General features: G+C 54.4%; 1 protein-coding gene across 1 annotated transcript; it reads right to left on the bottom strand.

Moving 5' to 3' along the window:
• Positions 1-19,045, bottom strand: RBM38 (RNA binding motif protein 38). The gene is made up of 4 exons (XM_006896851.1): positions 18,809-19,045; positions 18,003-18,126; positions 17,683-17,734; positions 1-304 (listed from the first exon to the last, which is right to left on the bottom strand). The coding sequence occupies exons 1-4, from the start codon at positions 19,043-19,045 to the stop codon at positions 1-3; spliced, it is 717 nt and encodes a 238-aa protein (XP_006896913.1).
• Between the last annotated feature and the right edge of the window lie 4,583 nt (positions 19,046-23,628).

The raw sequence follows: 23,628 nt of genomic DNA, 5'->3' as shown, positions 1-23,628 counted from the left end.
TCACTGCAACCTGTCTGGCTGCAGATGCGGTGGCTGGTACTGCACGAAGGTGGTGGCCGCAGAGGCGGTGCCCGGGAGGGCCTGCGGCAGGGCGGCCGGGTAGCTGTAGCCCACGAAGCTGGCCGCCGGGGCGGGCGAGGCTGAGTACGGGTACTGGTCATAGGCGGCTGGCGGGTACTGGGCAAAGGCAGGGTTGGCCGGCGTGTACTCGATGTAAGGCGAGGACAGTGAGGGGACAGGAGCCGCTGGGACCAACAGGCTGGGCTGCAGGATGGCTGGCGGGTAGATGTAGTGAGGAGTCAGCCTGTGGATCAAGCAGAGAGGGGTCACGGGGAGGTGGGCTCCGAGGGGACAGGCGCTCAGACGCAGCTGATGAACCCAGAGGGCTGGTGAGGCTGCCTCTCCACAGCCCAGGTCCCCACAGGACCACCACCCACCACCACCACTACCACCAGACGCCTTGACTCCAATACGGTGCTCGTGCCTCAGGGCCTTTGCACCAGCTGTTGTACCTAGAATATCGTCTGTTCAAAGTTCCTATAAAAGAATCTTGATCAAAAGAGGGAACAGCATTTCCCATTCTCATGGATCTAACACACTTTCCTGGCTCCCAAGGTCTTCCTCCTCCCATCCTTCAAGTTTACTGGAACACGCTTTCTCAGCTCTCAAGGTCTTCTTCCTTTCCAAGTCTGCTCAAATATCCACTTCTCAAATAACCACTGACCATGTACGACCTACTACATGGTTTGGGGATACGGCGCACAATCAAAGTATGTTATTCCTTCTCGTAGTCACCGAGAATTTCCCTCCTCTGCCAGAGATCAGAAGAACTAGAGGGTGCCCAGCTGCCGCCATGGAACATCTGGTCAAAGGTCCTGGAGAAGAATCCTAATCAAAAAGTGGGGGAAATGCAGACAGAATTTCACATCCTCACGGATCCAGACCTGCTGGATGAAACTACAGCCTTGAGATCATCTTTAAGCCAAAACATATCCCTGGAAATCTTCTGAAACAAAGGAAAGTGATTAGTAAAAAGAGCAATGTGTGTGTGTGTGTGGGGGGTGTGTGTGTACCGTCAAATCAGATCTGACTGATCCAGGAGGAGATTATCCCTCCTCCTCCAGCAGAGCATCTGGTGGATTTGAACCGCACACCTCTGGGATTGAGCAATGTGCTTTTTTTAAGAACAATCTATTATATGGGATCCCACTGACAAGGGCAACCCCCCCAAAAAGCTGGCTATGAGGCTCAGGGGACACCAAGTCTCTGTGGCTGAGTGAGGAACCACACAGAAAACAGGCGAGGAACCCTACTCACAGCGTGTCACCAACACCACTGACATGAAAAAACGTGCATCTCTGTAGTCTCAACAAATAACGACTTGAAAAGCTATTGACGATTTCAAGATGGGGAGAGCGGAGGCTGAAACCAAGCAGGTGAGTCCAAAGGCCTGCAGCGGCCACATCCCCAGAAGCTGGCCCGTCCCCTCCGCACTTTCCCAGCATGCTCTACCCAGTGACAGCCCCACCCCCTACCCTTATATCTCTGGCAGGGAGTCTGTCAAAGAGGCCTGGATTGTGGAGCTGTGGGTAAAGCACCCAAATGCCAGCCAAGAGGACACTGGTTCAAACCCAGCAGCCGTTCCACGGGAGAAAGACGATGCAGTCAGATTCCGTAAACACCACCAGGCAGGGCCCCCCTGTTCTATAGGATTACTGTGCCGTGGAATCAATTCACAGGCGGCTGCTTAATCAAAGTCTCCAGGGCTCCCTGGTGGCTCAGTGGACTAAGCACTGGGCGTCTCAACTACCCTGGCATTTAAACCCACCAGCCCCTCAGGAAGATGGGCTGTCTGCTTCTGTAGAGATGTGAGCCTTGGAAATCTGTCTCAGAGTCAGAGCCAGAACTGAGGGCAGTGGGTCCCGGCATTTGTGGGGTTTCTTTTGCCCGTGATTCCGAGCCCAACACCCAGAAGAGCTGTGTCTGTGTTTGCTAAGTGAACAAATGAGCGAGACGGAGCCTGTCCTGACTTCCCTATGACCGTCAGCTAGCGGTGACACAGGGCCAGCACTGGCCCCCAACTCAAGGTTAGGCAGTGGGGGGGCAGGAGACTGAGGCATGAGGCCTACTGTCTGAGGGGTGCTGGCACTGGACAAACTGCCCTCCTGTCAGCGTGGCACCTCCACTCCTCCCTTCCTCTTCACGGTCCCCAAGGAACACAGGAAAGGGTGATGTGTCCCCTCAATGCCCTCACCTGCCACACCTGGAAGGCTGGCCCCAGAATCCCCACCACAAAGAGCTAGCTTTGGAAGAAAACTCGTAACATGTGTTCCCAGCTTCCCAAATCACATGCTTGCCAAGGATGGGAACCCAGTGGCTTTTGGGGGAGCCACATGACATTAAACCAGCCTGAGAAGACATTCTCAGTAGGGTCCCTTCTCGGTACACCCTGGCCGTCTGCAGATGGCCACAGTCCACCCTGCCTCTGTCCATCTACAGAGCAGGGATCAGGTCTTATGGTCCTCTTCTCACAGCTGAGAACCTCCCTGAACAGGAGTCTCCCCCCTAGAAAGCTGAGACACTGGGCATGACACAGCAAGAGCAAAAGCAAAGGTGACAGGGGGCAGGAACAGAGTCAGGTGACCAGCAGGTGACAGCATGGTGGCTGCTGGGCCCACAGAGCAGATGGCTAAGCACCTCCAGGCAGAAAGCTTGCAGGTGGAGAACTCTTTACACAACCTAACAAAAAAGATCACGGATTCGAATCTACCAGCATCAGATCCACAAGACAAAGATAGGCAGTCTGTTCCCAGAAAGATTTACAGCCTTTGAAATCCACTGGAGGGCTGTTGTGATTTGAAATCAACTCAAAAGCAGTAGGTTTCTGAAAAAAGTTTCTAATACTTGGCTAGGGAAGCCCGTTGAGGACATGGCTGAGAGGAGATTGCCCTGAGCGACAAGCTGAATCCTGAGTCCTTTCTGATCCTGAAGTGTAATCTGTCACTTCCCTAATGAGCCCTGTAATCCCAAGTGTGGTCAGTGAGCTCATGGTGGCCGCTGCAATGTATCCTCAAGCTCAGCAGAGGAAAGAGTGTTTGGGGAGGCGTGGCTGGTATCAGGCAGGTAAGAGGGCGGAGAGAGGAGGCAGGTTCAGAACGTAAGGAGGTGAAGAGAGGAGGCCAGCCGGGGCTGACGCTGACCCCTGTGTTGCTGAGAAGTCAGAGTTCAAACACCTCATGCTGTCATTTCTCATGGAGACACTGGGCACAGATAACAAGGATTTTTAAGCTGGGCGGTGACTCTGTTCATGCTCAAATAATCTAGAATATCACGTCCACCCGGGCTGAGAATGAACGAGGTTCACGCGGCACTGGCTAAGTTGGCTGGCAGCTTGATAAGGTGTTAACAGAACAAGCAGAGGAGCAGAGAGGGCACCTGGGGCTTCACATGGACTTGAGACTCTTTACAGAAGAGTGAAGTCACGTGAACAACTGAAAACACAGGAAACGCTACTCCTGATGGTCAAAAGGTGGAAACCACACACATGCCATCAGCACACCACGGTACACATCCACAGAACGGAATACTACTCAGCCAGAAAAAATGAATCACTCAAGTGTCCATCAACAGATGGGCAGATAAGGACAATGTGGTCCAGCCACACAATGGAATACTAGAGCCAGAGAAAAAGGAGCAATTCAGGTGCCCATTAATCTAGCAACATATCAATGGACAATGTTTAGTCACACAACAGAATATTACTTAGCCAGGAAAAAAAAAACAACAACCAACAAAAAACAACCCAACTCGGTCCAAGCGTCCATCAATAGATGACTGGATAAATACAATGGCACATTTCCACAAAAAGAGGATCACTGATAAATAAAAAGAAACAACACACACGTCCAGCAACGGATGAATGGATAAGCACAAAACAGCACATATCCATTCACTAGAACGCTATTCAGACAAAAAATATACAGCCCAAGCCTCTGTCAGTACACAATGTGGTTCTTCCACATAACGGAATATTACCCAGCCATAGAAAAACAACCCAACTCGCATCAACAGACGACTGGATAAACTCAACACGGCTCATTCACACAACACTTTGTCCCACAAAAGGAACAAAGCTACTATTCACGCTATTACATGGATGAGACTTGAAAACGTTATGCTGATTGGGGGAAAAAAAGCCAGACTATAGGATTTCATTTGCATGAGAGCCCAGAACACGGAAATGAGGGACAGAAAATGGGGCAGGGGGTGATGATGGGGAGGGACGACTCGTGGTTGCAGGCTTTACGTCTGGGATAACGAGAACGTTCTGGAACCAGATAGCAATGATGTTTGCACACACTGTGAAAGCCGTGACGGGCCTCTGCATCTAACACTTCACGATGCTGAGCTTTATGCTGTTTTTATTGTACCAAAGGAGTTTTCAGGTATAAACGGTTATCACACCTCCCCGCTGACCACGAAGCTGGCAAGGTGAATCCACCTAGCCGCACCTCAGAAGAAAGGCCTGGCAATCGAATTACTTAAAAAAATCAAAACAAAACCCAGTCACTAAAATCATGGGGAGTATTCTAGACTCTGACACACCCAGAGGCACCGGGAGGTGACGGAAAGGCAAGTGCAGATGGCATTTTATCACCACAAGATCAGTTTTTATTTTATTAACAATCAGGTATAAGCTGATTGGCCATTTTGATATAGTTAACAATTGGCTGTGAGCTGGAAGCCTCTTGCTTAAATAAATCAGGACTTGGTAGGCAGGCCTTTGTATTTAAAACTCAGTTGGCATGCAGGAACAATGATTCTGTAAATTATTACCTGACTTGGGAGGGACTGGAGAGCATTATGTCGAGTGAACTAATTCAGTCCCACGAGGACAAATACTGTATAAAACCATTATTATAGAATAAGAATAAAAAGGGGAGTGGAGGGTGGAAGCAGAGGGATGAGAATGTGTAGGGGGAAGGGAGACTGATCATGGATTATACAATTTGTTGGGTGGGAGGATGAGGGAAATTGGAAGAATCTGTTCTGGAAACAATGTATTCAAATTTTGTAAATAAACTAGAATAATAAAAAACCCAACCAAACAAACAAACTCAGCTGGGCCCAAGGGTCACAGGCCCTCTGCCCTGGTGTTAACTGTGTTTGGGGAGAACATTGTTCTCAGGCGTACAGCACTTGTCTGTCAGTTTGCTGAACTGAGATAACTTGGGCTTGCCGTGATGCTGAATGCTGTGCCACTGGTGTGTCAAATGCCATACGGTTTTACTCATGGTAGACTGACAGGTGTTGGTGGAGCTCCCTGATTAAGACAGACTAAGGATTAAGACAGACTAAGAATGGGCCACTTACTTCCTAAATAACAGGGTTATGAAAGCCCTATGAACACTAAAAGAATGAGGATAATTATAGTAGTGTAATGGGAAAGCCCTGATTGGAAGTCAGTTGAAATGAGGAAAAACAATGACAAGCATCATTTAATAATTGGAACATAGTATGTACATATGTAGCTTCAATGTTGGAAAACTGGAAATTGTTAAAAATGAAATGGAACTCATGAACATCAATATATGAGGCATTGGTGAGATGAAATGGAGCAGTTTTGGCCACTTTGAATTAGATGATCAAATGGTATACGATGCTGGGAATGAAAAACAAAAGAACGGTGTTGCATTCATAGTCAAAAAAGTCAACTTCAAGTTCTATCCTGAAATACAATGTGGTGACAGGATACTATCCATACGCATACAGGGACGATCTGTTAACATGACGCTTCTTCAAATAATACACCCCTACACATTGCAGCCAGTGAGGAAGAAATTGAGACTTTTTACCAAATCTTGCAGTCTAAAATTGACCAAGAAATCAAGCTGCTATCTGGTGACTGGAACGTAAAAGTGGGAAAGAGAGAAGGAATAGCAGTTGGAAAATAAGGGCTTGGTGATAGAAATGAGGCTGGAAATAGAATGACTGAATTTTGTATTTATAATGATTTATTCATTGTAAGCATTTTTTTTAAAATGACAATTTTACACATGGATCTCACCTGATGGGCTGCATAGGAATGAGACTGACTATATTTGTAGAAAAAACCACTGAAGCAGCTCAATATCGGCAGTCAAAACTAGGCCAAGGGCAGACTGTGGGTCAGAGCATCGATTACTCATGTGCAAGTTCAAACTGAGGCCGAAGAAAATGAAAACAAGTCTACAGGAACCAAGATATGACCTTGAATCAATTCCATCTGAATTTGATCATCTTAGAAATAGGTTTGAGGAACCGAACACCATCAAAGGCCAGATGAGTTGTGGGATGATACCAAGAATTTCATCCATGAAGAAAGCAAAAGGCTATTACAAAAACAGGAGAAGGGGGTGGAAAAAAGGAAACTGATGTCAGAAGAGACTAAAAATCCCAGTGGAGCATAGAGAAATCAAAACAAAAGGAAAACATGTCACAGTAAAAGAGCTGAACAGATTTGTTCAGGATAAAGCAAGGTATTATAATGGAATGTGCAGAGAGCTGGAATTGGAGAATAAAAACGGAAGAACTCACTCTGCATTTCTCAAGCTGAGAGAATTGAAAAACAAATTTAAGCCTCAAGTCACAATACTGAAAGATGCTATGGGTAATATATGGAACAATCCAGAAAGCATCAAAAGAAGACGGAGGGAATACACAGAGTCACTGTACCAGAAAGAACTGATTGACATTCAAACATTTCAGGAAGTACCATATGAACAAGAGCCACTGGTAATGAAGGAGGAAGTGGAAGCTGCACTGAAGACACTGGCAAAAAAATAAGTCCTCAGGAATCAATGGGATTCCAACTGACTTCTTTCAATTAACAGATGCAGCCTTGGATGTGCTCAACAGTCTACTCCAGGAAATTTGGAGGACAGCTGTCTGGTCAACAGATGGAAGAGGTCCACATATGTTTCCATTCTCAAGAAAGGTAATCCAACTGAATGTGGAAACTATTTAACAATATCATTAATATCACATGCAAGCAAAATACTGCTGAAGATTGTTCAAAAATGGTTAGAACAGTACCCAGATAGGAAACTGCAGGAAGTTCAAGCAGGATTTAGAAGAGGCTGTGGCATGAAGGCTATCATTGATGTCAGATGGTTCCTGGCTGAAAAGTAAGGGATACCAGCAGAATGTCTATTTGTGCTTTACTGGAGAGGGACATGATGCTGGGAAGGGTGGAGGGTTGGCAAAGGAAAGAAAGACCCTCAACCAGGTGGACTGACCTGGTGACTTCTGCAGTGGGCTCTTGTAAGGGTGAGAATGGCACAGGATAGAACAGGCTCAGATCTTTAATTCACAGGGTTACTATGAGCTGTACTTGACTCGATGGCACCCAACAACAACAAGGGACTCTGGTGGTACAGTGTGTAACCTGGTACACTGTACTCCACTCTAAGATTACGGGTTCAAACCCATCAGTCACCCTCAGGAGAAACCTGGGAGTCTCCTCCCATGAAGGTTTACAGCCTCAGAAACGTGGTGGAGGGTCTCGTGGACCTCAAGTCCACAGCAGTCAGGGGGTGTGGGTCTGATGTATTTATATGCACATCACATGCACAATGAGAATAAACCGAGGCCACATCAAAGAAGAGTGAGAAAAATCACAGAAACAGTCTGTCCAACGACTGACAGACCACATGGACCTCGCCCTCGACGATTCTGAGAACAGTTCCCGGATACCAGTGCTGACCACTCTACAGGGGTTTAGGTGAGAGGGTCCTGGACAGAGTAGGGGGAATGTGTGGATCAAATACTAGACTTAAAAAGACCAGGCTTGTTGGTCCAAGAGACTGGAAGAAGCTGAGACTAAGGTACTTGGTCACATCCCTGGAATGAAACTCAAGCCTGTGGCTCAACCTTCAGCCAAATAGTAAGTAGACAGTAACAGCAGGGAGGTACTTATCCTGAGAACAACCAAGCACACATAGCCAGATGGGCAGTTTGTGTCCAAGGAGAAATGACAGAAGGATGAGTAGAAATGAGAGTCACAGGCAGGAAATGGGTCGAGTGCTGTTACATTATGAAGACTGTACTGAACACCAGAAAATGAAATCTGATTGGACAGAAAATTAATTGCTCTGTAAACTTCCAATCAAAGCACATTAAAAAAAAAAAAAAGGTACACCTATCTGTCCTTCACACCTGCCTGGAGGGCTCTGATGGCCAGGCGGCTTTTTGCCAGGCGCCCACCTGTGTTCTCTATAAGGAACTAAGTTCTGCCACGTGGAGTCTCATGTTGTCCAGGCCTGCAGGAACACTTCCTCTATTCAATTCCAATTCAATGTCTACCAACCAGGCCCCATGTGAAATCCTACTACAGCTATTCAAAGCCCTAAAGCAGGTACCCACCTCCCAGACAGAGAAACTGAGGCCCCAAGAGGCTGGAGGGATGTGTCCCCATAACCAACTGCGGAAGACAAGTGGAGTCCACCCTGCTGTGGTTGGCTACTTCTCAAGAGGACATCAACACTCAGCTGCTTCTACTGACCAAAGAAATGAAGAGAGACAGTGAGACAGAGGAGGACACAGAGAGAGGAGGACAGAGACACGGTGGACCAGGCAGGGACATGGACGCCTGGGGGCTGATGCACAGTGGTGGCTCTGAGGACACACCTGCAGGGCAGGGACGTGGTGCCTCCTGGACTGAGCCCTCAAACCACCTCGCTCTCACCCGAGCCCAGGCTGTGAAGGAGGGACCTGGGTTCGTGCTGCCGTCTGCGTCGGGGGACTCTGGGCAGTTAGACCCTGAGGCAAGTTATAGAACCTCTTGAGTCTGTTTCTCGTCTGTGACACAGAGGTCAAGTTCAACAGTGTGACCCTCCAGTACAAGAGCCGCTATTCTCAACTGGACAATGTCACCACCACATCCAGGGGACATGTGGCAGCATCCAGGGGCACGGCTGCCACAACCGCAGGTGCCACTGGCATGTGGTGGGCAAAGGCCATGCACGCTGCTGCTTGTCAAGTGCACACGATGGCCCAGCACAGAGCGGGAGCCACAGAGCGGGAACCAGCAGGGACAGGGTGGGCCCACTGGGGAGTCCAGGGAGACAACAAGGAGGGATGCAGGGACACACACGAGGTGGACCAGCGAGCTCTCAAGGACAGGACATGAGAGGACAGCCAGTCAAGCCAGAATCAGTCCTGAGAGCTAGACCACAGATCCGACAAGGGCACAGCCTGGGGGTCACCACTTCCCTGTTCCCCACCCTCCAATCACACAGCCCGCTGGCACGAGGGACCCCGAGAGTTCAGCAGTCTCCCCAGCTCAGTGCCATGCCTCCATCACACCCTGCTGACCTCCCCCAGTTCATTCTGCCCCCTCCCCCCAGCAACCTAAGGTCAAAGCCCTGCAACTCAGCCTCACAGCCCCATCACACTGACACAGCCCCCTTCCAGCACACCCCCAATACTGCCTCTGCCTCTCTCTGCACCCATGCCCCATCGTTCCTCCTGACACCCTGGCTCCTCGGTCCCAGCCACCCACCAGCCACGAGGGGCCCCAACCCTCTGGCCCCTCTGCCCTGGCCATCCACCATAGCTCACACATCTGCCCCCAGCTTTCCTTCCTCATGGAAGATTGAGAGCCCGAAGCAGCACCCCACCCCACCCCCCTTTCAGCATCCCCAGAATTCCACAGGGCCAAGACCTGTAGTCCCTGGCAGCAGGGAAGGAGCACAGCCAGGATCACGGAGGGCAGAGGCCAGCGAGGGAGCTCCCAGAGCTCTGTCCACATACGTGTCCACACTCAGAGGACCCTCAGGGGTGGCAGACTTTATGCCAGACATCAGACACAACTATAAGGACTCCAGGGAACAACCAAGAGGTGTCCCGAGGGAAGGCCAGCAGCACCCCAGGCAGCAGCCACAGTCCAGGCTCTGGCCCTGCCGGACACCTGTGGCTTGACACCTCCATGTGCCACAGGGAAGTCGGGAGGACCAGCGGCCCTTCCTTGGGCTGAGGAAGGACAAGGACAACCCTGCCCAGTACAAGGACCATGCAGCCAAGGTCACTGAACCTGGTGGGCATGAGGACCAGTCCCCAGAGCCAGTCCAGGACAGAGTCCAAGAGCTCAGGCAGCGGGCCTCACACCATCCGTCGGCCAGGAGCTGCCTGGTCCGGGGCACTGGAACCACCCTGGACACCTCCCATCTCTGACTTGTTTCCATTATTGTTGGGGGGCTCCTGCCAGGGTCCCCACCTCCTTCACCCCTTCCTCAGGAGGCTTGGCTGCTCTAGAACTTTCCAGCATCCTTCCTCATTTTCCTGATTTTCTTCAGAAAATCGCTCTGGTCTCTCTGGACTCTGGGGCATCTGTGCAAGATGCTTCTTGGTATATCAAAGAATGAACCCCCCTCCCCCAGTGTGTGGAGCCCCGCAAGAGACAGACACAGTCATGGGAGTGTGGGTACCCCATACAGGTGGGCAGCCACCAGGTACAGGTGGGCATGGGAGGGTGGGCATCAAGCACTGGTGGGTAGATGCACCAGTGGGCCCAGGTGTGAGGCAGCAGGGTAAGAGAGTATCCCTCAGGGGTCCCCCACCTCCCTCAGGTATTGGGTTTGGACAACGAAAACTTCAGATCATAGCAGCACTTTGGGGAACACAGAAGGAGTCAAAGTAAGCCCCTCCCCAGGAGCAGAGCCAACACCACCTAGGAGACAGTGGGGGACCCTGGAGGCCTGGCCCAGACAAGGGGCCAGGGACATGTCCTCCTCGCTCCCAGAAGCCAGTAACCGCTCACCAAGTCCAGACTGTTCCCTGGAAAAAGAGGTGAGGGGTCCCTGCCCGATGTCAGAGCTGCAGACACACCAAGGTCCCTTCCCTGCCTGATGGCAACACAGCCAGAGCTGCAGAGACCCTGACGACAGGTGGGAGGGAGGATGCCAGCTGCACCTGTTCGGGCCCCAGCAGGGGATCCTGTGTGAGGCCCTCTGGAGGCTCAGTGTCCTCTACACGGGGGACCCACCATGCCTGAGGGGATGTCCATGACTGAGGGGACCTCCCTGCTGCCTCCTGCAGCCAGGTCAGGCCCACCAACAAGCAGGTAGCTGGGGGTCCGGGCAGCAGCCTGAGCCCCTCACCCAGTGGGGAGACAGCGGCCAGCCCCCTACCCCACATCTCCGCAGAGGACCAGCTGCGGCCCCAGAGGACTTACTTTCTCAAAGTGAAAGTGAAACAGGCAAATGAGCCCCTTCATTTCTGCCCGTCGTGGGGGCCCTGTCCCCTCTGTGCTGGGACCAGCGGGCAGTCACCCACCCGGGGCCTCGTCTCCCGACTCAAGGCCAGGCCAGCCGCCAGCCACTCAGGCAGGAAGCTCTGGAACCCCGGCCAGCTCTGACCCGGTCTCAGTAATGGCCGGGCTCCCCTCTGCCTGCAGCCAGGACTCATGTCTCCTCGGCTGTCCAAGCACCTGAGACAGGCCACTCAGCCTGTTGTCCGCCAGGACTCACTCCCCACCTGCCATCCGGCCACCCTCCAGTTGAAGCCAGCATGATGACCACCAACAGTCCCTCCTCTTCTGTCCACAGCCAGGCCCCGGTCACCGAGATGAAGACTCACCCACACCCCTGGAATGCTGAAGGACTGCTAGTTCCCCTCCTGTCAGCCCAGCCCCTGAGATGACTCCTCAACACAGCAAACCCCGCAAGGACATCCCCATGCTGTCCTCGGCCCCCCAACACCACCCCACTCCACCCGTCGGTGCCCTGCCTCCTCCCTGACTCAAAGCAAAAAGAAGCCCTGCCGTCCCCACGGGGCCACCTCCACCCAGCCCCTGGCCTCTGCGCCATCTCGCTTCCTGCCCTGCTCCGCCCTCACAGACTTCATCAGGCACCTGCAGGGCCCAGCTCTGCCCAGAGTCCCACAGGGCCGGGCTTCCCGCACCCCTGGGCCTCCCCACCAGGCCTTGCTCACCTTCACCCCAGACCCTGCCAACACCTTCAAAGCCTCTGTTGTTGTTAGGTGCCACTGAGCGGCCTACACTCACAGTGACGCCGCGCACAGCAGCTCTGAAGCCTGCGCCGTCCTGAGCCAGCCTGTTCTGACACACCAGTCCCCGCTGTCCCAGTCACTGCATCAATCCACCTTCTCCGGGGTCTTCCTCTCCAGTGCTGTCCCTCCACCCTTCTGAGCAGGATGTCCTTCTCTGTCACCCCCCAAACCCCTCCACAACCCCAAACCCGCCATCCTTGAACCTGTCAACCTCAAAGCTCTCCATCACCCCTAAGTACTTCATCACCTCTGAATCCGTCACCTCCAAACCCCTTTATCTATCCCCAATCTGTAAGTCTCGTACCTCTATGTCAACCTCAAACTCCTCCATCTCCCCTGATCCCCATCACCCCCAAATCTTTCCATCACCTCTGAATCCCTGTCACCCCCAAACCTCTTCATCAACCTCCAATGTGCACCCCTGAATCCCTCCGTCGCCCTCAAAGCCCTCCAGTTCTGTGCTCACTTTGCTAGTGTAGTGAGTAAAGAATTCAGCTGGTAACCAAAAGGTCACCAGTTCAAACCCACCAGCTGACCCACGGTATAAAGAAGCGGCTGTCAGCATCTGTGACTATCACAGCCTCAGAGGCCCTGGGCAGGTCTAGGCTGTCCCGCAGGGTCCCCGTAAGTCGGAGCTGATGTGATGGTACTGAGACAGTGAGAGGTGCACTCACCCCGCTGCAGGGGTGCACGCCTCTTGCTGTCCCCGCGCCCTGACCTGCTCCCCGTGGTGACATCGCCCAGGGCCCCACCTGGCACCTGCACCCAGATGTCTGTGGGGCGGCACCACCGCCCCGTGTCTTGGGGGTCAGCCTAGAGCACCACATCACACACGGGAAAGTGGACTGCATCCTACACCGCGACACAGCACTGTCACCCCAGGAAGGGGTTCCCAAATCCGTCCTCCCCACACACAAATGCGGGTTCAGTGTCGCCCAGCAGTGTCCACTAGGCAAGGGAGCTCTGACTTCCTGATCCCATAGGGCCCCACAAAGGGGACGTTCTATCAAATGCAGAGCTCAGACTCAGGGCTGACTCTCTGGTGGGTTTTCAGAGGCTGTAAATGGCCGCCTGTCCCCCTCCCTCGGAGCTGTGGGTGCGTCTGAACGGCGTGCCCTTCGCTGCAACGCAAGTTCTTACCCATAAGGTCACCAGAGCTCCCTACAAACCCAAACTCCCCGCCATGAAGTCCATTCTGACTCCATGAGACCCTACAAGGCCAGAACACCCAGGAGCTTCTAAGGATGCATCTGTCTGGATCGGACAGCCACAACGCTCTCTCGCTGAGCCCACGGTTTGAACCATCAACCTTCCTGTTAGCATCTGAACCAGCACATCAGGAGGGCTCCTACATACAGCGATAACAAGAATCGAGGCATCAAGATTTAACAATCGTAAGACACAGGCTCCTGCCTTTGGGGCCTGAAACACACAGTGGCAAGCTGAAGAGACGGCGGCACTACAACAACAGCCGGAAGGTTTCGCCACCTCCGACGCCGGCCGAACATCTGGAAAGACATGGGCAAGGACGCTGAGGGCTTGACACCCCTGGGCGCTCCCCACCACAGCCCAGGCTGCATCCAGGGCTCGGAGCCCCCCTTCGGCAAGACCCCAGGCCAGCTCCCACCGTCTCCACCAACGTCAAGGTTGAGATCCAACACGCCCACACGCTGATGAAGCCGGAGAAAGAAACCCACCGGAAATACGTGGGAATTAACCAGCTCTGTTCAAGTACCACGGTCAAGGACGAAGGGGCCTCAGCATACAGCACGGCCCCGCACACGGCAGGCACCCAGCACACACAGAGCAGGCAGTTCTGGGAGTTCACAGCCCCGCACCCCAGCTCCAACGTGGCCCAATGACCACACCCCGGGTCTTCACACAGAAGGGTCTCAGGTCCCTGGAACGGCATGGGTCGGGTGAGCGTGTGCCTCCGCGTGGGGACAGGGTCCTGTGTCGTTAGCCTCAGCGGTCCTGGCTCTCATCTGCTCTATCTCAGGCCAGTGGAGGTACTGGAGCCTCAATGCAGCCCGCTGACTCCCCAGTGAGTGAGCTCAGGCCACTTCTGTCCCCCCAAGCCTCTGCGGGGTTCCTGCAATGAGTGTACAAATGCCCACCCTCCCCCTCCCCCACTCTGTTTAAATTCAGCGGGTTTTCTGAGGCTGTAAAATGTCACAAGAGGTGACTGCCCATCTTTCTACAGGAGGGGCTGGTGGATTCAAACCCCAGACCTCTCGGTTAGCAGCCTACACGTTATGCACTACACCTTCAGGGTGTCCCCCAGTGAGGCATGGCACTGACAAAGGTCATATCCCTCCAGTGAGCCCTGGGGACAGGGCACGCAGCGTTCACCTGACCCCAGAACAGCCCTGTGAGGTGGCCTCCTCACAGCCCCACTGCGCTGTGGTCAGCAGAAGGTCCTGGGAGAAGAGCTGGGCCTGGCTTCGAACCTACTGCTCCTGGCTCCACGCAGCACGTGTCAGCCTCGCCTCTCTGGGTGCCGGACACTCATCCCTCATCTTGAACTTACAGATCAAGGTCACAGTCAAGTCCCCTCAAGAGCAGAGGTGGAGGCTGTGCCCAGAGCACCAGCTGATCATCAAAAATAACCCAGGACAGGCTCCAAGTGAGGCCAGACTCGGGACGAACTGCTGCGTGGGGACCAGGCGGACACACAGCCAGGGACCAGGCAGCCCCTCTCCAGGCCGGACCCAAGCTGGCCTGAGCCCACCCCGATGCTCCCCATTCCCACCCCCGCCAGTTCCTACGTCCACCCGTCAGCAGAGAGCTGCCTGTCTGTCTTCTCCCTCAGTGCGCCCACACAAATCCAAGGGGCTGGCATACATGTTGGTCAGCAGCCGTGAAAACCTTCTCCAACCCGCAGGCACATCCCTGAGTGAGGTCACACCCAAAGTAAAGGTCAAAGGAGCTCCGAACAGCACCCTGGAAACGGCATAGGACTCAAATCCCTCTCCTGATCTAAGTCGGTGGGCCGTGGGGCCTCTGGGACTGCTGGAGTCCCACTGCCCAGGCCAGAAAGCCTGGGACAAGTCTGACCAGACAGAAGTGGGGTTAACTGCCCCAAAATGAGCTAGCGGCCCCCATTCTCACGAGGCCTGAGCCATGCAGGCGGCAGCCCGCGGTGGACGCTGTCCGCTGAGTCAGGCCGCTCCCTGGCCCGATTGTTTGCAAAAACAAAAGGGACGCTGACAGGCCAGCTCTCGGTCAGGTGGTGGGTGCGGTGGGCAGACAGCTGACCCGGGCTGCCTGGCTCAGGCCGCTGCTGGGGGCAACACACCCAGGAGATCTCCCTGCTACCTCCTAGGGTTCTCCGTGGGAGTTGGGGGACAGAGCCTGGATCTGAGAGGCTTCAAGGCTTCAGCTCCTAGGGCCTTGGGAATAAACAGGGGACAGTCTCTCTGGCCTCTGGCCTTGTCTGGGCCTCACCCGCTTGGCAACCAACAAGTAAACTTTAGGTTGGTCACTGTCATAGGTGTTAAATGACCGGTCAGATGACTGAGTTACAGCAGACGGCAGTGGCAGTATTGTTGAGTGACCCTGGACATCTCACCCAGGGGGAGCACTTACTGGTCCAAGACCCCAAAGGGGAGGAGACTGGGGCGTCCCACCCACAATGAACAGCCCTTGAGCACATGAGCCTGGGTCTGCCCACCAGTGTGCAAACGCAACCGGGACTCTTCCTGTCTCTCCCTCCAGGAACCGGCGTTTAACTCCTTCTTTGTCTTGGTGTCACCACCCCTAACCAGACGCCCACACATCAACTTCAAACCACAGCCTGGCATCAGCTGTCCGTGAAACCTCCAGGCCCCTTCTCCCTTCCACACCAGAAACCCCCAACACAGGCAGTGCAGGGGCTGCCTCAGAGCAACCTGGGAGGCCAGAGGAGACCGGCCCACAGGGCTTCCAAGTCTGTACACCTCGTAAAAGAAGACTGCTCTCAAGGTTTTGTTGATTATATCACCCAATTACATAAAGCAAATTCAGCAATGGGGGTGGTGGAAGCAGACTGCTGTGTCTGTCTTTGTCAGGGAAGCTTATGGATTCAGACCATTGACTCTTCGGTCAGTAGCCTAACACTCTGACCACTGCGACACCAGCCCTCCTCCCCATCTAGAAAGTGAGAACAGTGACAGCCCAACCTCAGGGGGCTGTGGGAGGGGCAGGAGAAAAGGCCTGAGAAGCCAAGCACCAGCCCATCTTAAAACTAAAAAAATCCAACCCCATGCCCAGCTCTCTCCCTCGGAGAAAACCAGGACTACAGACATACAGAGCCTGCAGGAGAAACGCTCCCCTCCTCATATGGCCTGAGGCCCAAAGAGGAAGACCCAAGTGTAGGCACGAACGCTGGGGTGTCCCCAACACCTTCCACGATGGCCCGAGGTGTTACAAAAGAGACCTCGAGGTGACAAGAACCACAAAGCCACCTACTTGTGGCCGCCAGCACTCCTCCTGAGACCCAGAAGCCAGAGTCGGCTCAGCCATCAGCCGCCACATCCCCGTCCACCAGCACTCCTGCTACGCTACCTGTGTCTCAAAGGAGCTGCTTGCTGTCTAAGTGTCCTGTCCACTCCAGGAGAGACCTGCTCCCAGCACCACCAAGACATTCTCTCTGCCGCATGCAAACAGCCACCATCAATCACAGAGCTGAGAAACGAGGCCACGGACAGGTCCTTTGTGCCCGAGAGTGTGTGTCCTCCCCGGGCAGCTGCTAAGAGAAAAAGCTGGGGGTGGGGAGGAGGACTTGGAGAGGGGAACGGGGGACGCGCCTCTCCAAAGATCAGCAGACAAAAGGGCCTGCACACTGGGTGCTCAGGCAGGTGCTGTCTACCCAGGTCACATCTGTCCTTCTGGAGCCTCAGACATGTGACGGCGGACCCGTCCAGCAGACTCTGGAGCCAGTCAGAGCGGTGCAGGGGGTGACCCAGCCGCCGGTTCCACCAACACCTGCGCCCAAGCCTCTCTCATCTCTGCTCACAGGAATGAAGGGTGAAGCTGTGAACACGTGATACCAGTCAGCAGGAATCAAGGTGTCCCGAATGTCAGAGAAGAGCAGCGCCCCCTCACCCCATGGCTGTGGTTGTACTATATAGCTGCACCGGGTGGATTTGAACCACTGACTTTTGGTTAGTAAATATGTGCAAACTGCACGATCCAGGGATCTTGTTTCCTCCCTACCTAACTCACAGATGAAGACACTCAGGCACAGATGGTGCTGTCACCATCCCCATCTTGCAAATGAGGAAACTGAGGCACAGAGATGGTGTTTGGAGCCTCATCTTACAGAACAGAAAACTGAGGTATAGCCCAATTCTACACAGGAGGAAACTGAGGCACAGCGTGGCTGTGTGAGTCACACGAGGTCACAGGACCAGCGCAGAAGGGGCAGGATTTGAACCCAGGCCCCTGCGCCCACCTCGCAGTACCTTTGGGAAGGATGGAGACATGCCACCTGCCCCTGTTCCCAGGACCTCCTTCCACATTCCGTGCACATGGATGCACAGGCCCAGTTGTGGGGTGGGGAATCCCCGGACACGTGCCAGAGGAGACTCCAGACCCGCCGTCCACGCGGCGCCCATGCGGCGCCCACTCAACCCCCAGACACCCCCCACTCACCCGTAGGTCCGCTGGATCACGGCGGGGTGGAGCTGCTGCACTCCTACAAAGCCTGAAAAAAAGAGGAGTAGGTGGTGGGTGGGCGCTAGCCTGACCACAGGCCACACCCCCGAGGCAGACGGGAGCCCGCTTCCTCTCCACTCCAGCTCTGTCCTGTGTGAACCCCAAAAGCACCCAGCACAACGGGCTGACTTCCTCCCCGAGCTGGGTGACAGCCCCCGCCCTAGCCCGCCTGTGCGCCGAGCGAGGCAGCTGCGCTGACCAGGGCAGGGTCCCTTCAGCCCGCAGCCGGGCCCCTCCGCCCCCGAAGGCGCGCTCACCTGGCTGCAGGCTCCGCGGCTTGGCCCCCAGGTACGCCAAGTTCACGTTGGCCTTGCGGCCGTCGATGATGGGGTTGGGGTCTTTGCAAGCCCGCTCAGCCGCCGCGCGGTCGGCCATGGTCACCTGGGAGGGGCAGGGACGCTCTCAGAGCTTCTCCCTTCCAGGTGGGGCGGCTGGCACCAGAGGCCCAGGCCCAGCACCGACGCCCCCTTCCCTCCTCCGAGCGCGTCCAGTCCGGGGCCTTCCCACAAAGGCCTCCCCCTTCCCGCTTTTCCTCTCCCAGTTCAAGCGCCGGCACAGCCCGCGGTCAAGGGCGGAAGACACTGGGGTGGGACAAACATGAGCGGCTAACGGAGGCAGGGACCCCGGAGCGGCCGGCACCCCAACGTGGCCGGGCACTTCCGCCGGCAGGGCCCGGACGAGGGAGGGGAAGTGGCGGCATGTTCAAGCCCTAGTCACTTACACGGTGTTTATTTGGGGCGGCTGCGCCGGGCTGGAGACTCCGCGCGCACGGGCCCCACGGCGCGCAGCGGCCCCACCGCGCCCTCGGCCCGCGTTTCCGCCCCTCACTCGCCCTGGGGCTCCAGGAGGCCCCGAGAGCCGGAGGTCTCCCCCAGACCCTCGCCACAAAACGAGGAGGCCTCGTGGAGCGCCGGCGGGGGGATGGGGGGGTCGCCAGCCTGGGGTGGGGGTGGGGAGGGCCGGGGCGCGGCAGGTGCAACCCGGGAAGCGCCGGGGGCCGGGCGCGCGCGAGGCTGACTCAGCGCCCGGGCCGCGATAAGGAGCCGCGGCGGGGGCCACTTACGAAGCCGTAGCCGCGGGACTTGCCCGTCTGGCGGTCCGTGATGACCACGGCCTCCTCGATGTCCCCGAAGCCCTCGAAGTACTTCCTGAGCGAGGCGTCGGTGGTGTGGTAGGGCAGGCCGCCCACGAAGATCTTGGTGAACGTGGTGTCCTTCTGCGAGCCGTGCATGGCGCCGCGGGTGGCCAGGGGCCGCGCCAAGCCCGCGCTCGGGGCGCACGCCGCCGGCTGCAGCAGCATGAGGGCGCCCGCCGCCTACGGGCCCGGGCCCCGCGGGGCTGCGCGCATGGGGGGCGGCGGCGGCGCACGGGCAGCGAGGGCGCCGTCGGCCGCCGGCCGTCCAGCCGACACGCTCCCGCCGGGCACGCGGAGCCGCTGGACTGCGCTCGGACCGCTGCCGCCCGGACTCTGCACGCCGCGCCTGCCCCCCGGGCTTTGTACCGGCCACGCCCCCGGTCAGGCCCCGCCTGGGGTCCGCCTCCGGCCCAGGCTCCGCCCCGACGCGGGCCGCCGGGAAGTGTAGTCCCGGCCCCGCCCGGCCGCGCCCTGCGATGCGCTGGGGCTGGAGAGCGCGCACGTGGGGCGATCGCAGGCGGCCGGGGGCCGCTGGAGGGTTTTTCCTCTGTCTCATCCTTTTCTCTCCGCTTGAACCCACATTCTCTGTTCCACTCCCGCCTGCCTTCCTTCCTTCCTTTCCTGAAGACCTACAAGGCTGACTCCGTGCCAGGTACCAGAAAGCCCCATTGTTCATCACTGTGTCAGTGCATCTGGAGAGCCTCTCCTGTGCCGACCCTCCCTCTCCAGTACTGCCCCTCCCTCTCCTGTGCGGACCCTCCCTCTCCTGTGCGGACCCTCCCTCTCCAGTACTGACCCTCCCTGACCAGTGCCGATCCTCTCTCTCCTGTGTAGACCCTCCCTCTCCTGTGCAGACCCTCCACCTTTTCCACCATGATGCCTTTTCCCAAGGACTGGCTCCTTCTGACAACATGCCCAGAATGTACGAGACCAAGTTTCATCCTCTTTGCCTCTTGAGGGTATAACAATTTCCCGTGTTTGCTAGTTGGGTCAGACCACCCTTCAAGTATGGATCTAGAACCTTCTCTGTCAGGCTGCGCAGACCCAGTCTCAGACACCCTCACTCAGCGGAGTCCGAGTCCTTCCCTCCTTCAAGCCCCACCCCCACCACCGTGTCTTTGCCAGATCCATGAGGGACAGTTTTCTGCTGTTGCTCCTCCCACACCCGGAACCCTGCAGGCCTTCCCAGGTGCTGCTTTGCCTGCTTGGAAACCCACAGCCCAGTCCTGCCTACTGCCCAGTCCATTCCAGCCAGGAGCCCATCCAGCCCACAGTCCCGTGTGGCTCCCAGTCTAGTCCAGAAGCCTTTCTCCTGAAGGCCTCTTTCAAGTGCATGCTGAACTTCACCTTCCGGGAGGGCAAGCTGATGTCTTAACTTAAATCACCTGCCCTCCCTCTCACCCCGCTTGCCTTCTCTGCCCCGTGTCCACCTGCTTGGTGAGGCATCTCACCCTCTTGGAGGGTGCGCATCGAGGCATCAAAGGGCCTTGGATGCTGTCTCACAGTGTGCCCAAGGCCTGACCCAGACTGCCCGTTGGAGTGCATAATGGAACAAATGCCCTTCCCTCCTACTCCAGCAGTGCCCTCGGAAAACCGCCTGGGAAGACTCATTTCTCAAAGTCAATGACAGCTGCCACTGGGCAGCCACGTGACCCCAAGTCCCTTAGCCTGGCCTTCGCTGCCCCTTCTGTGGCACGTCACACTTCTCTGAGACTGACCACAGCCGGCACTGTTTGTTCCCCGAGATTTGCAGAAACTGGGGGCTTCCACTTGCTGGGAGGAGAGAAGATGCCTGCTGAAGTTTTGCCATCTTTGCCATTCTGGAGTTCTCTGGTGGCACTTCGTCCAAGAGAGACACGTGTGCTCTTAGGACAGCGGGATAGCTGGCACTCTTCTCCAGCACTGCAGTGCAAAGGCATTGCTGTATCTCAGGTGCATGGGAAGCAATTGAAAAGTACTAAAGCTTTTATCAGGCACACCTTACGCTTTAAATGGAAACTTAGCACTTAGGAGCGAGGTCCTTGACAGCAGATTTCGCCAATGCAACACTTTTTTTTTAAAAATTATGTACTGACTACTGCAACCATGGGTGCTGATTGTGGATCCAAGCAAAATGGAATCCAACTTCAATCCTTTCTCCATCTATCATGAGGATGCCTATTGGTCCAGTAGTGAAACAAGTAGCATTGTGTTCTTAATGTTGAAATGTAATCCATATTGAAGGTTGCAGTCTTTTAACTTCTTCAACAAGAGCTTCAAGTTCTCACTTTCTGCCAGTTTGTTTTTTCATCTGCATAACACAGGTGGTTATTAAGTCTTCCACCCAGCTTGATGCTACATCTTCTTTGTAGAGCCCAGCTTCTTGAATAATTTGCTCAGCAGAGATTCATAGGTATGGAGAAAGGATACAATCTTGATGCATGCCTTTCTTAGTTTTAAACCATGTAGTGTTCCCTTGCTCTGTACTCACAACAGCTTGATGATCTGAATACAGGTTTCACATGAGCACAGTTAAGTGTTCTCAGGATTCTCATTCTTCTCACTTTTCACCGTAGCTTGTTATTATCCTTGCAGTCAAATGCCTTTACTTAGTCAATAAAACACAAGTAAACATCTTTCTGGCATGCCCTGCCTTCAAGCCAAGAACCATCTGACATTAACAATGATATCCCTTGTGTCATGGCCTCTTCTGAATCCAGCTTGAATTTCTTGCAGTACCTTGTTGAAGTACTGTTCCAGTAATTTTTAAAGATCTTCAGAGGAGGTGTGCCCACTAATCCGGGGGCTAATTATGAAGCAGCTATAAGCATGATCTGCTGACCCAGAAGGAATGCTCAGAGCACTCCTGACTCTAGAAGTCTGCCCTAAAAGACGTCTTTAGAGTGCTACAAGACAAAGAGGTTACCTTGAGGACTAAAGTGTACCCACCCCTGCTGTGGTATTTCCAGTCACCTCATATGCAGTTCCTTGATGTACTGTTTCAGCGCTTGGTACCAGCAGACAGATCAGGAGACGTACTGCACTGGTAAAGTCTGCAGTCAGGGAACTCTTCAAATGTTGATGAGCTATAATGTCAGTATGAGGACTAAGGTGTACCTGATTCAGACCACGGTTTGTTCAGTCACTTGCTATGCATCTGAGAGCCAGGCAAGGAATAAGGATAAGAGAAGAATTGATGCTTTTGAGTTGTGGTATTAGAGAAGCATGCTGATTATACCATGGATTGCCAAAAGAATCCACAAATATGTTTTGGAGAGGGTGCAGTCAGCGTATTCCCTGGCGGCAAAGATGATAAAACTTTATCTCATTCACGTCAGGAATATTGCTAGGAGGCACTATTCCTTGAAGAGGGATATCATGTTGGAAAAGAAGAGGGTCAGTGAAAGGGAGGAAGCCTTTCAACCAGGTGCATTGCCACAGTGACTGCTGCAATGGGCTCAAGTGTGTCTGAAATTGTGAGGATGGCACAGGACAGGACAGGGTTCAGGTCTGTTGTTCATGAGGTCGCCACAGGTTTCACTCAACCTAACAGCAACATATACATATATGTTCCTCTGTTGTTCGTAGGGTTTTTAAAGGCCAGTTAGTGTACAAATGAATGGCCAGTCCCTCTTCCATGACTGTGTCCATAAACTGTCAGGATACCAAATACTGATGACCATCAAGTCAGGTTCAACTCACAGCGACTCTCCATTGGTTTCTAAGGCTGTACATTTTTTGTTGGAGGAAACGGTCCATCTTTCTCCCAAGGAATAGCTGGTGGATTTGAACCACTGACCTCTCAGTTAGCCTAGTACCTTATGCTGTACAGCTCTTTGTGTCATCTCTCGGCCTGACCTTTCATACAGTGGGGCCTGGACGAGGGACTATTCCATTACCAGCTGCATCTTAGAGGCACTGTCTGCTCCAGCACTTACCTCTCTGGGTCTCAGTTTCCTCAGCTGTGAAATGGACATCATAATGGCAACTCCTTCAGAGAGCTTGTTGTTGTTGTTGCTGGGTGCCACTGAGTTAGCTCATGGTGACCATACAACACAGTGAAACACCGCCCCATCCTGTGCCATCTTTGCAATCTGCTGTGTCAGCCCACTGTTGATCTGCTGTGTCAATCCATTTCACAGTGGGTTTTCCTCTCTTTCCACTGGCCTTCTACCTGACTGAGCATGACGTCCTTTCCAGGGAATGGCCTCTCCTGATTTTGTCCAAGGATGTGAAACAAAGTCTCACCTCCCAGCTTCTAAGAAGCACTCTGACCGCACTTCTTCAGAGCCTGGTGTGAGGCTGAGCTTGCCCTGACGCAGACCAGAAACTCAAGAACTGCAAACTCCTGCATTTTCACTTTCCCACGCAGGCAGCGCGGCACTCCGCACTCGTTTCTAATCTGCACAGCAGCCTTGGGGGGGGGATGGGGGAGCCACACCGACCTTCTCTCACACCTGCAGTGGATCCCTGTGGGGGACAGTTCCCGCTTCCTTTGTTCAAGACACCATCATCACGGCCCCTTCCCAAGCCAGTATCTCTCTCTCCGCAGCCCTCTCCTAGTCACAGCACCGTTCCTACACCACCAAACCTTCCCCACCTCACTAGGACTCCACAACTCTGCATCTACTGATTGTATCAGGTAAGGCCCCTGGACTGTCTCTGAGTAATGTTTTTAAATCAACAAATGGTTAACAAACACAAATGGATTGAAAGGAAAGATCTCTCTCTCTCTCTCTCTCTCTCTCTCTCTCTCTATATATATATAT

The sequence above is a fragment of the Elephantulus edwardii genome, unplaced genomic scaffold (genome assembly GCF_000299155.1).
Source record: "Elephantulus edwardii isolate Elephantulus edwardi_28Jun2011 unplaced genomic scaffold, EleEdw1.0 scaffold00193, whole genome shotgun sequence".
Classification (NCBI taxonomy): domain Eukaryota; kingdom Metazoa; phylum Chordata; class Mammalia; order Macroscelidea; family Macroscelididae; genus Elephantulus; species Elephantulus edwardii.
The sequence above is the reverse complement of the archived record's forward strand: the minus strand, read 5'-3'. Positions and strand labels throughout refer to the sequence as shown.

Bases quoted from the DNA above. Each gene is read 5' to 3' on its own strand.
- RBM38 (XM_006896851.1), bottom strand. From the start codon at position 19,045: ATGCTGCTGCAGCCGGCGGCGTGCGCCCCGAGCGCGGGCTTGGCGCGG. The intron at 18,127-18,808 runs GTAAGTGGCCCC...TGCCCCTCCCAG, and splicing joins AGTCCCGCGGCTACGGCTTC to GTGACCATGGCCGACCGCGC. The intron at 17,735-18,002 runs GTGAGCGCGCCT...TCTTTTTTTCAG, and splicing joins GCCGCGGAGCCTGCAGCCAG to GCTTTGTAGGAGTGCAGCAG.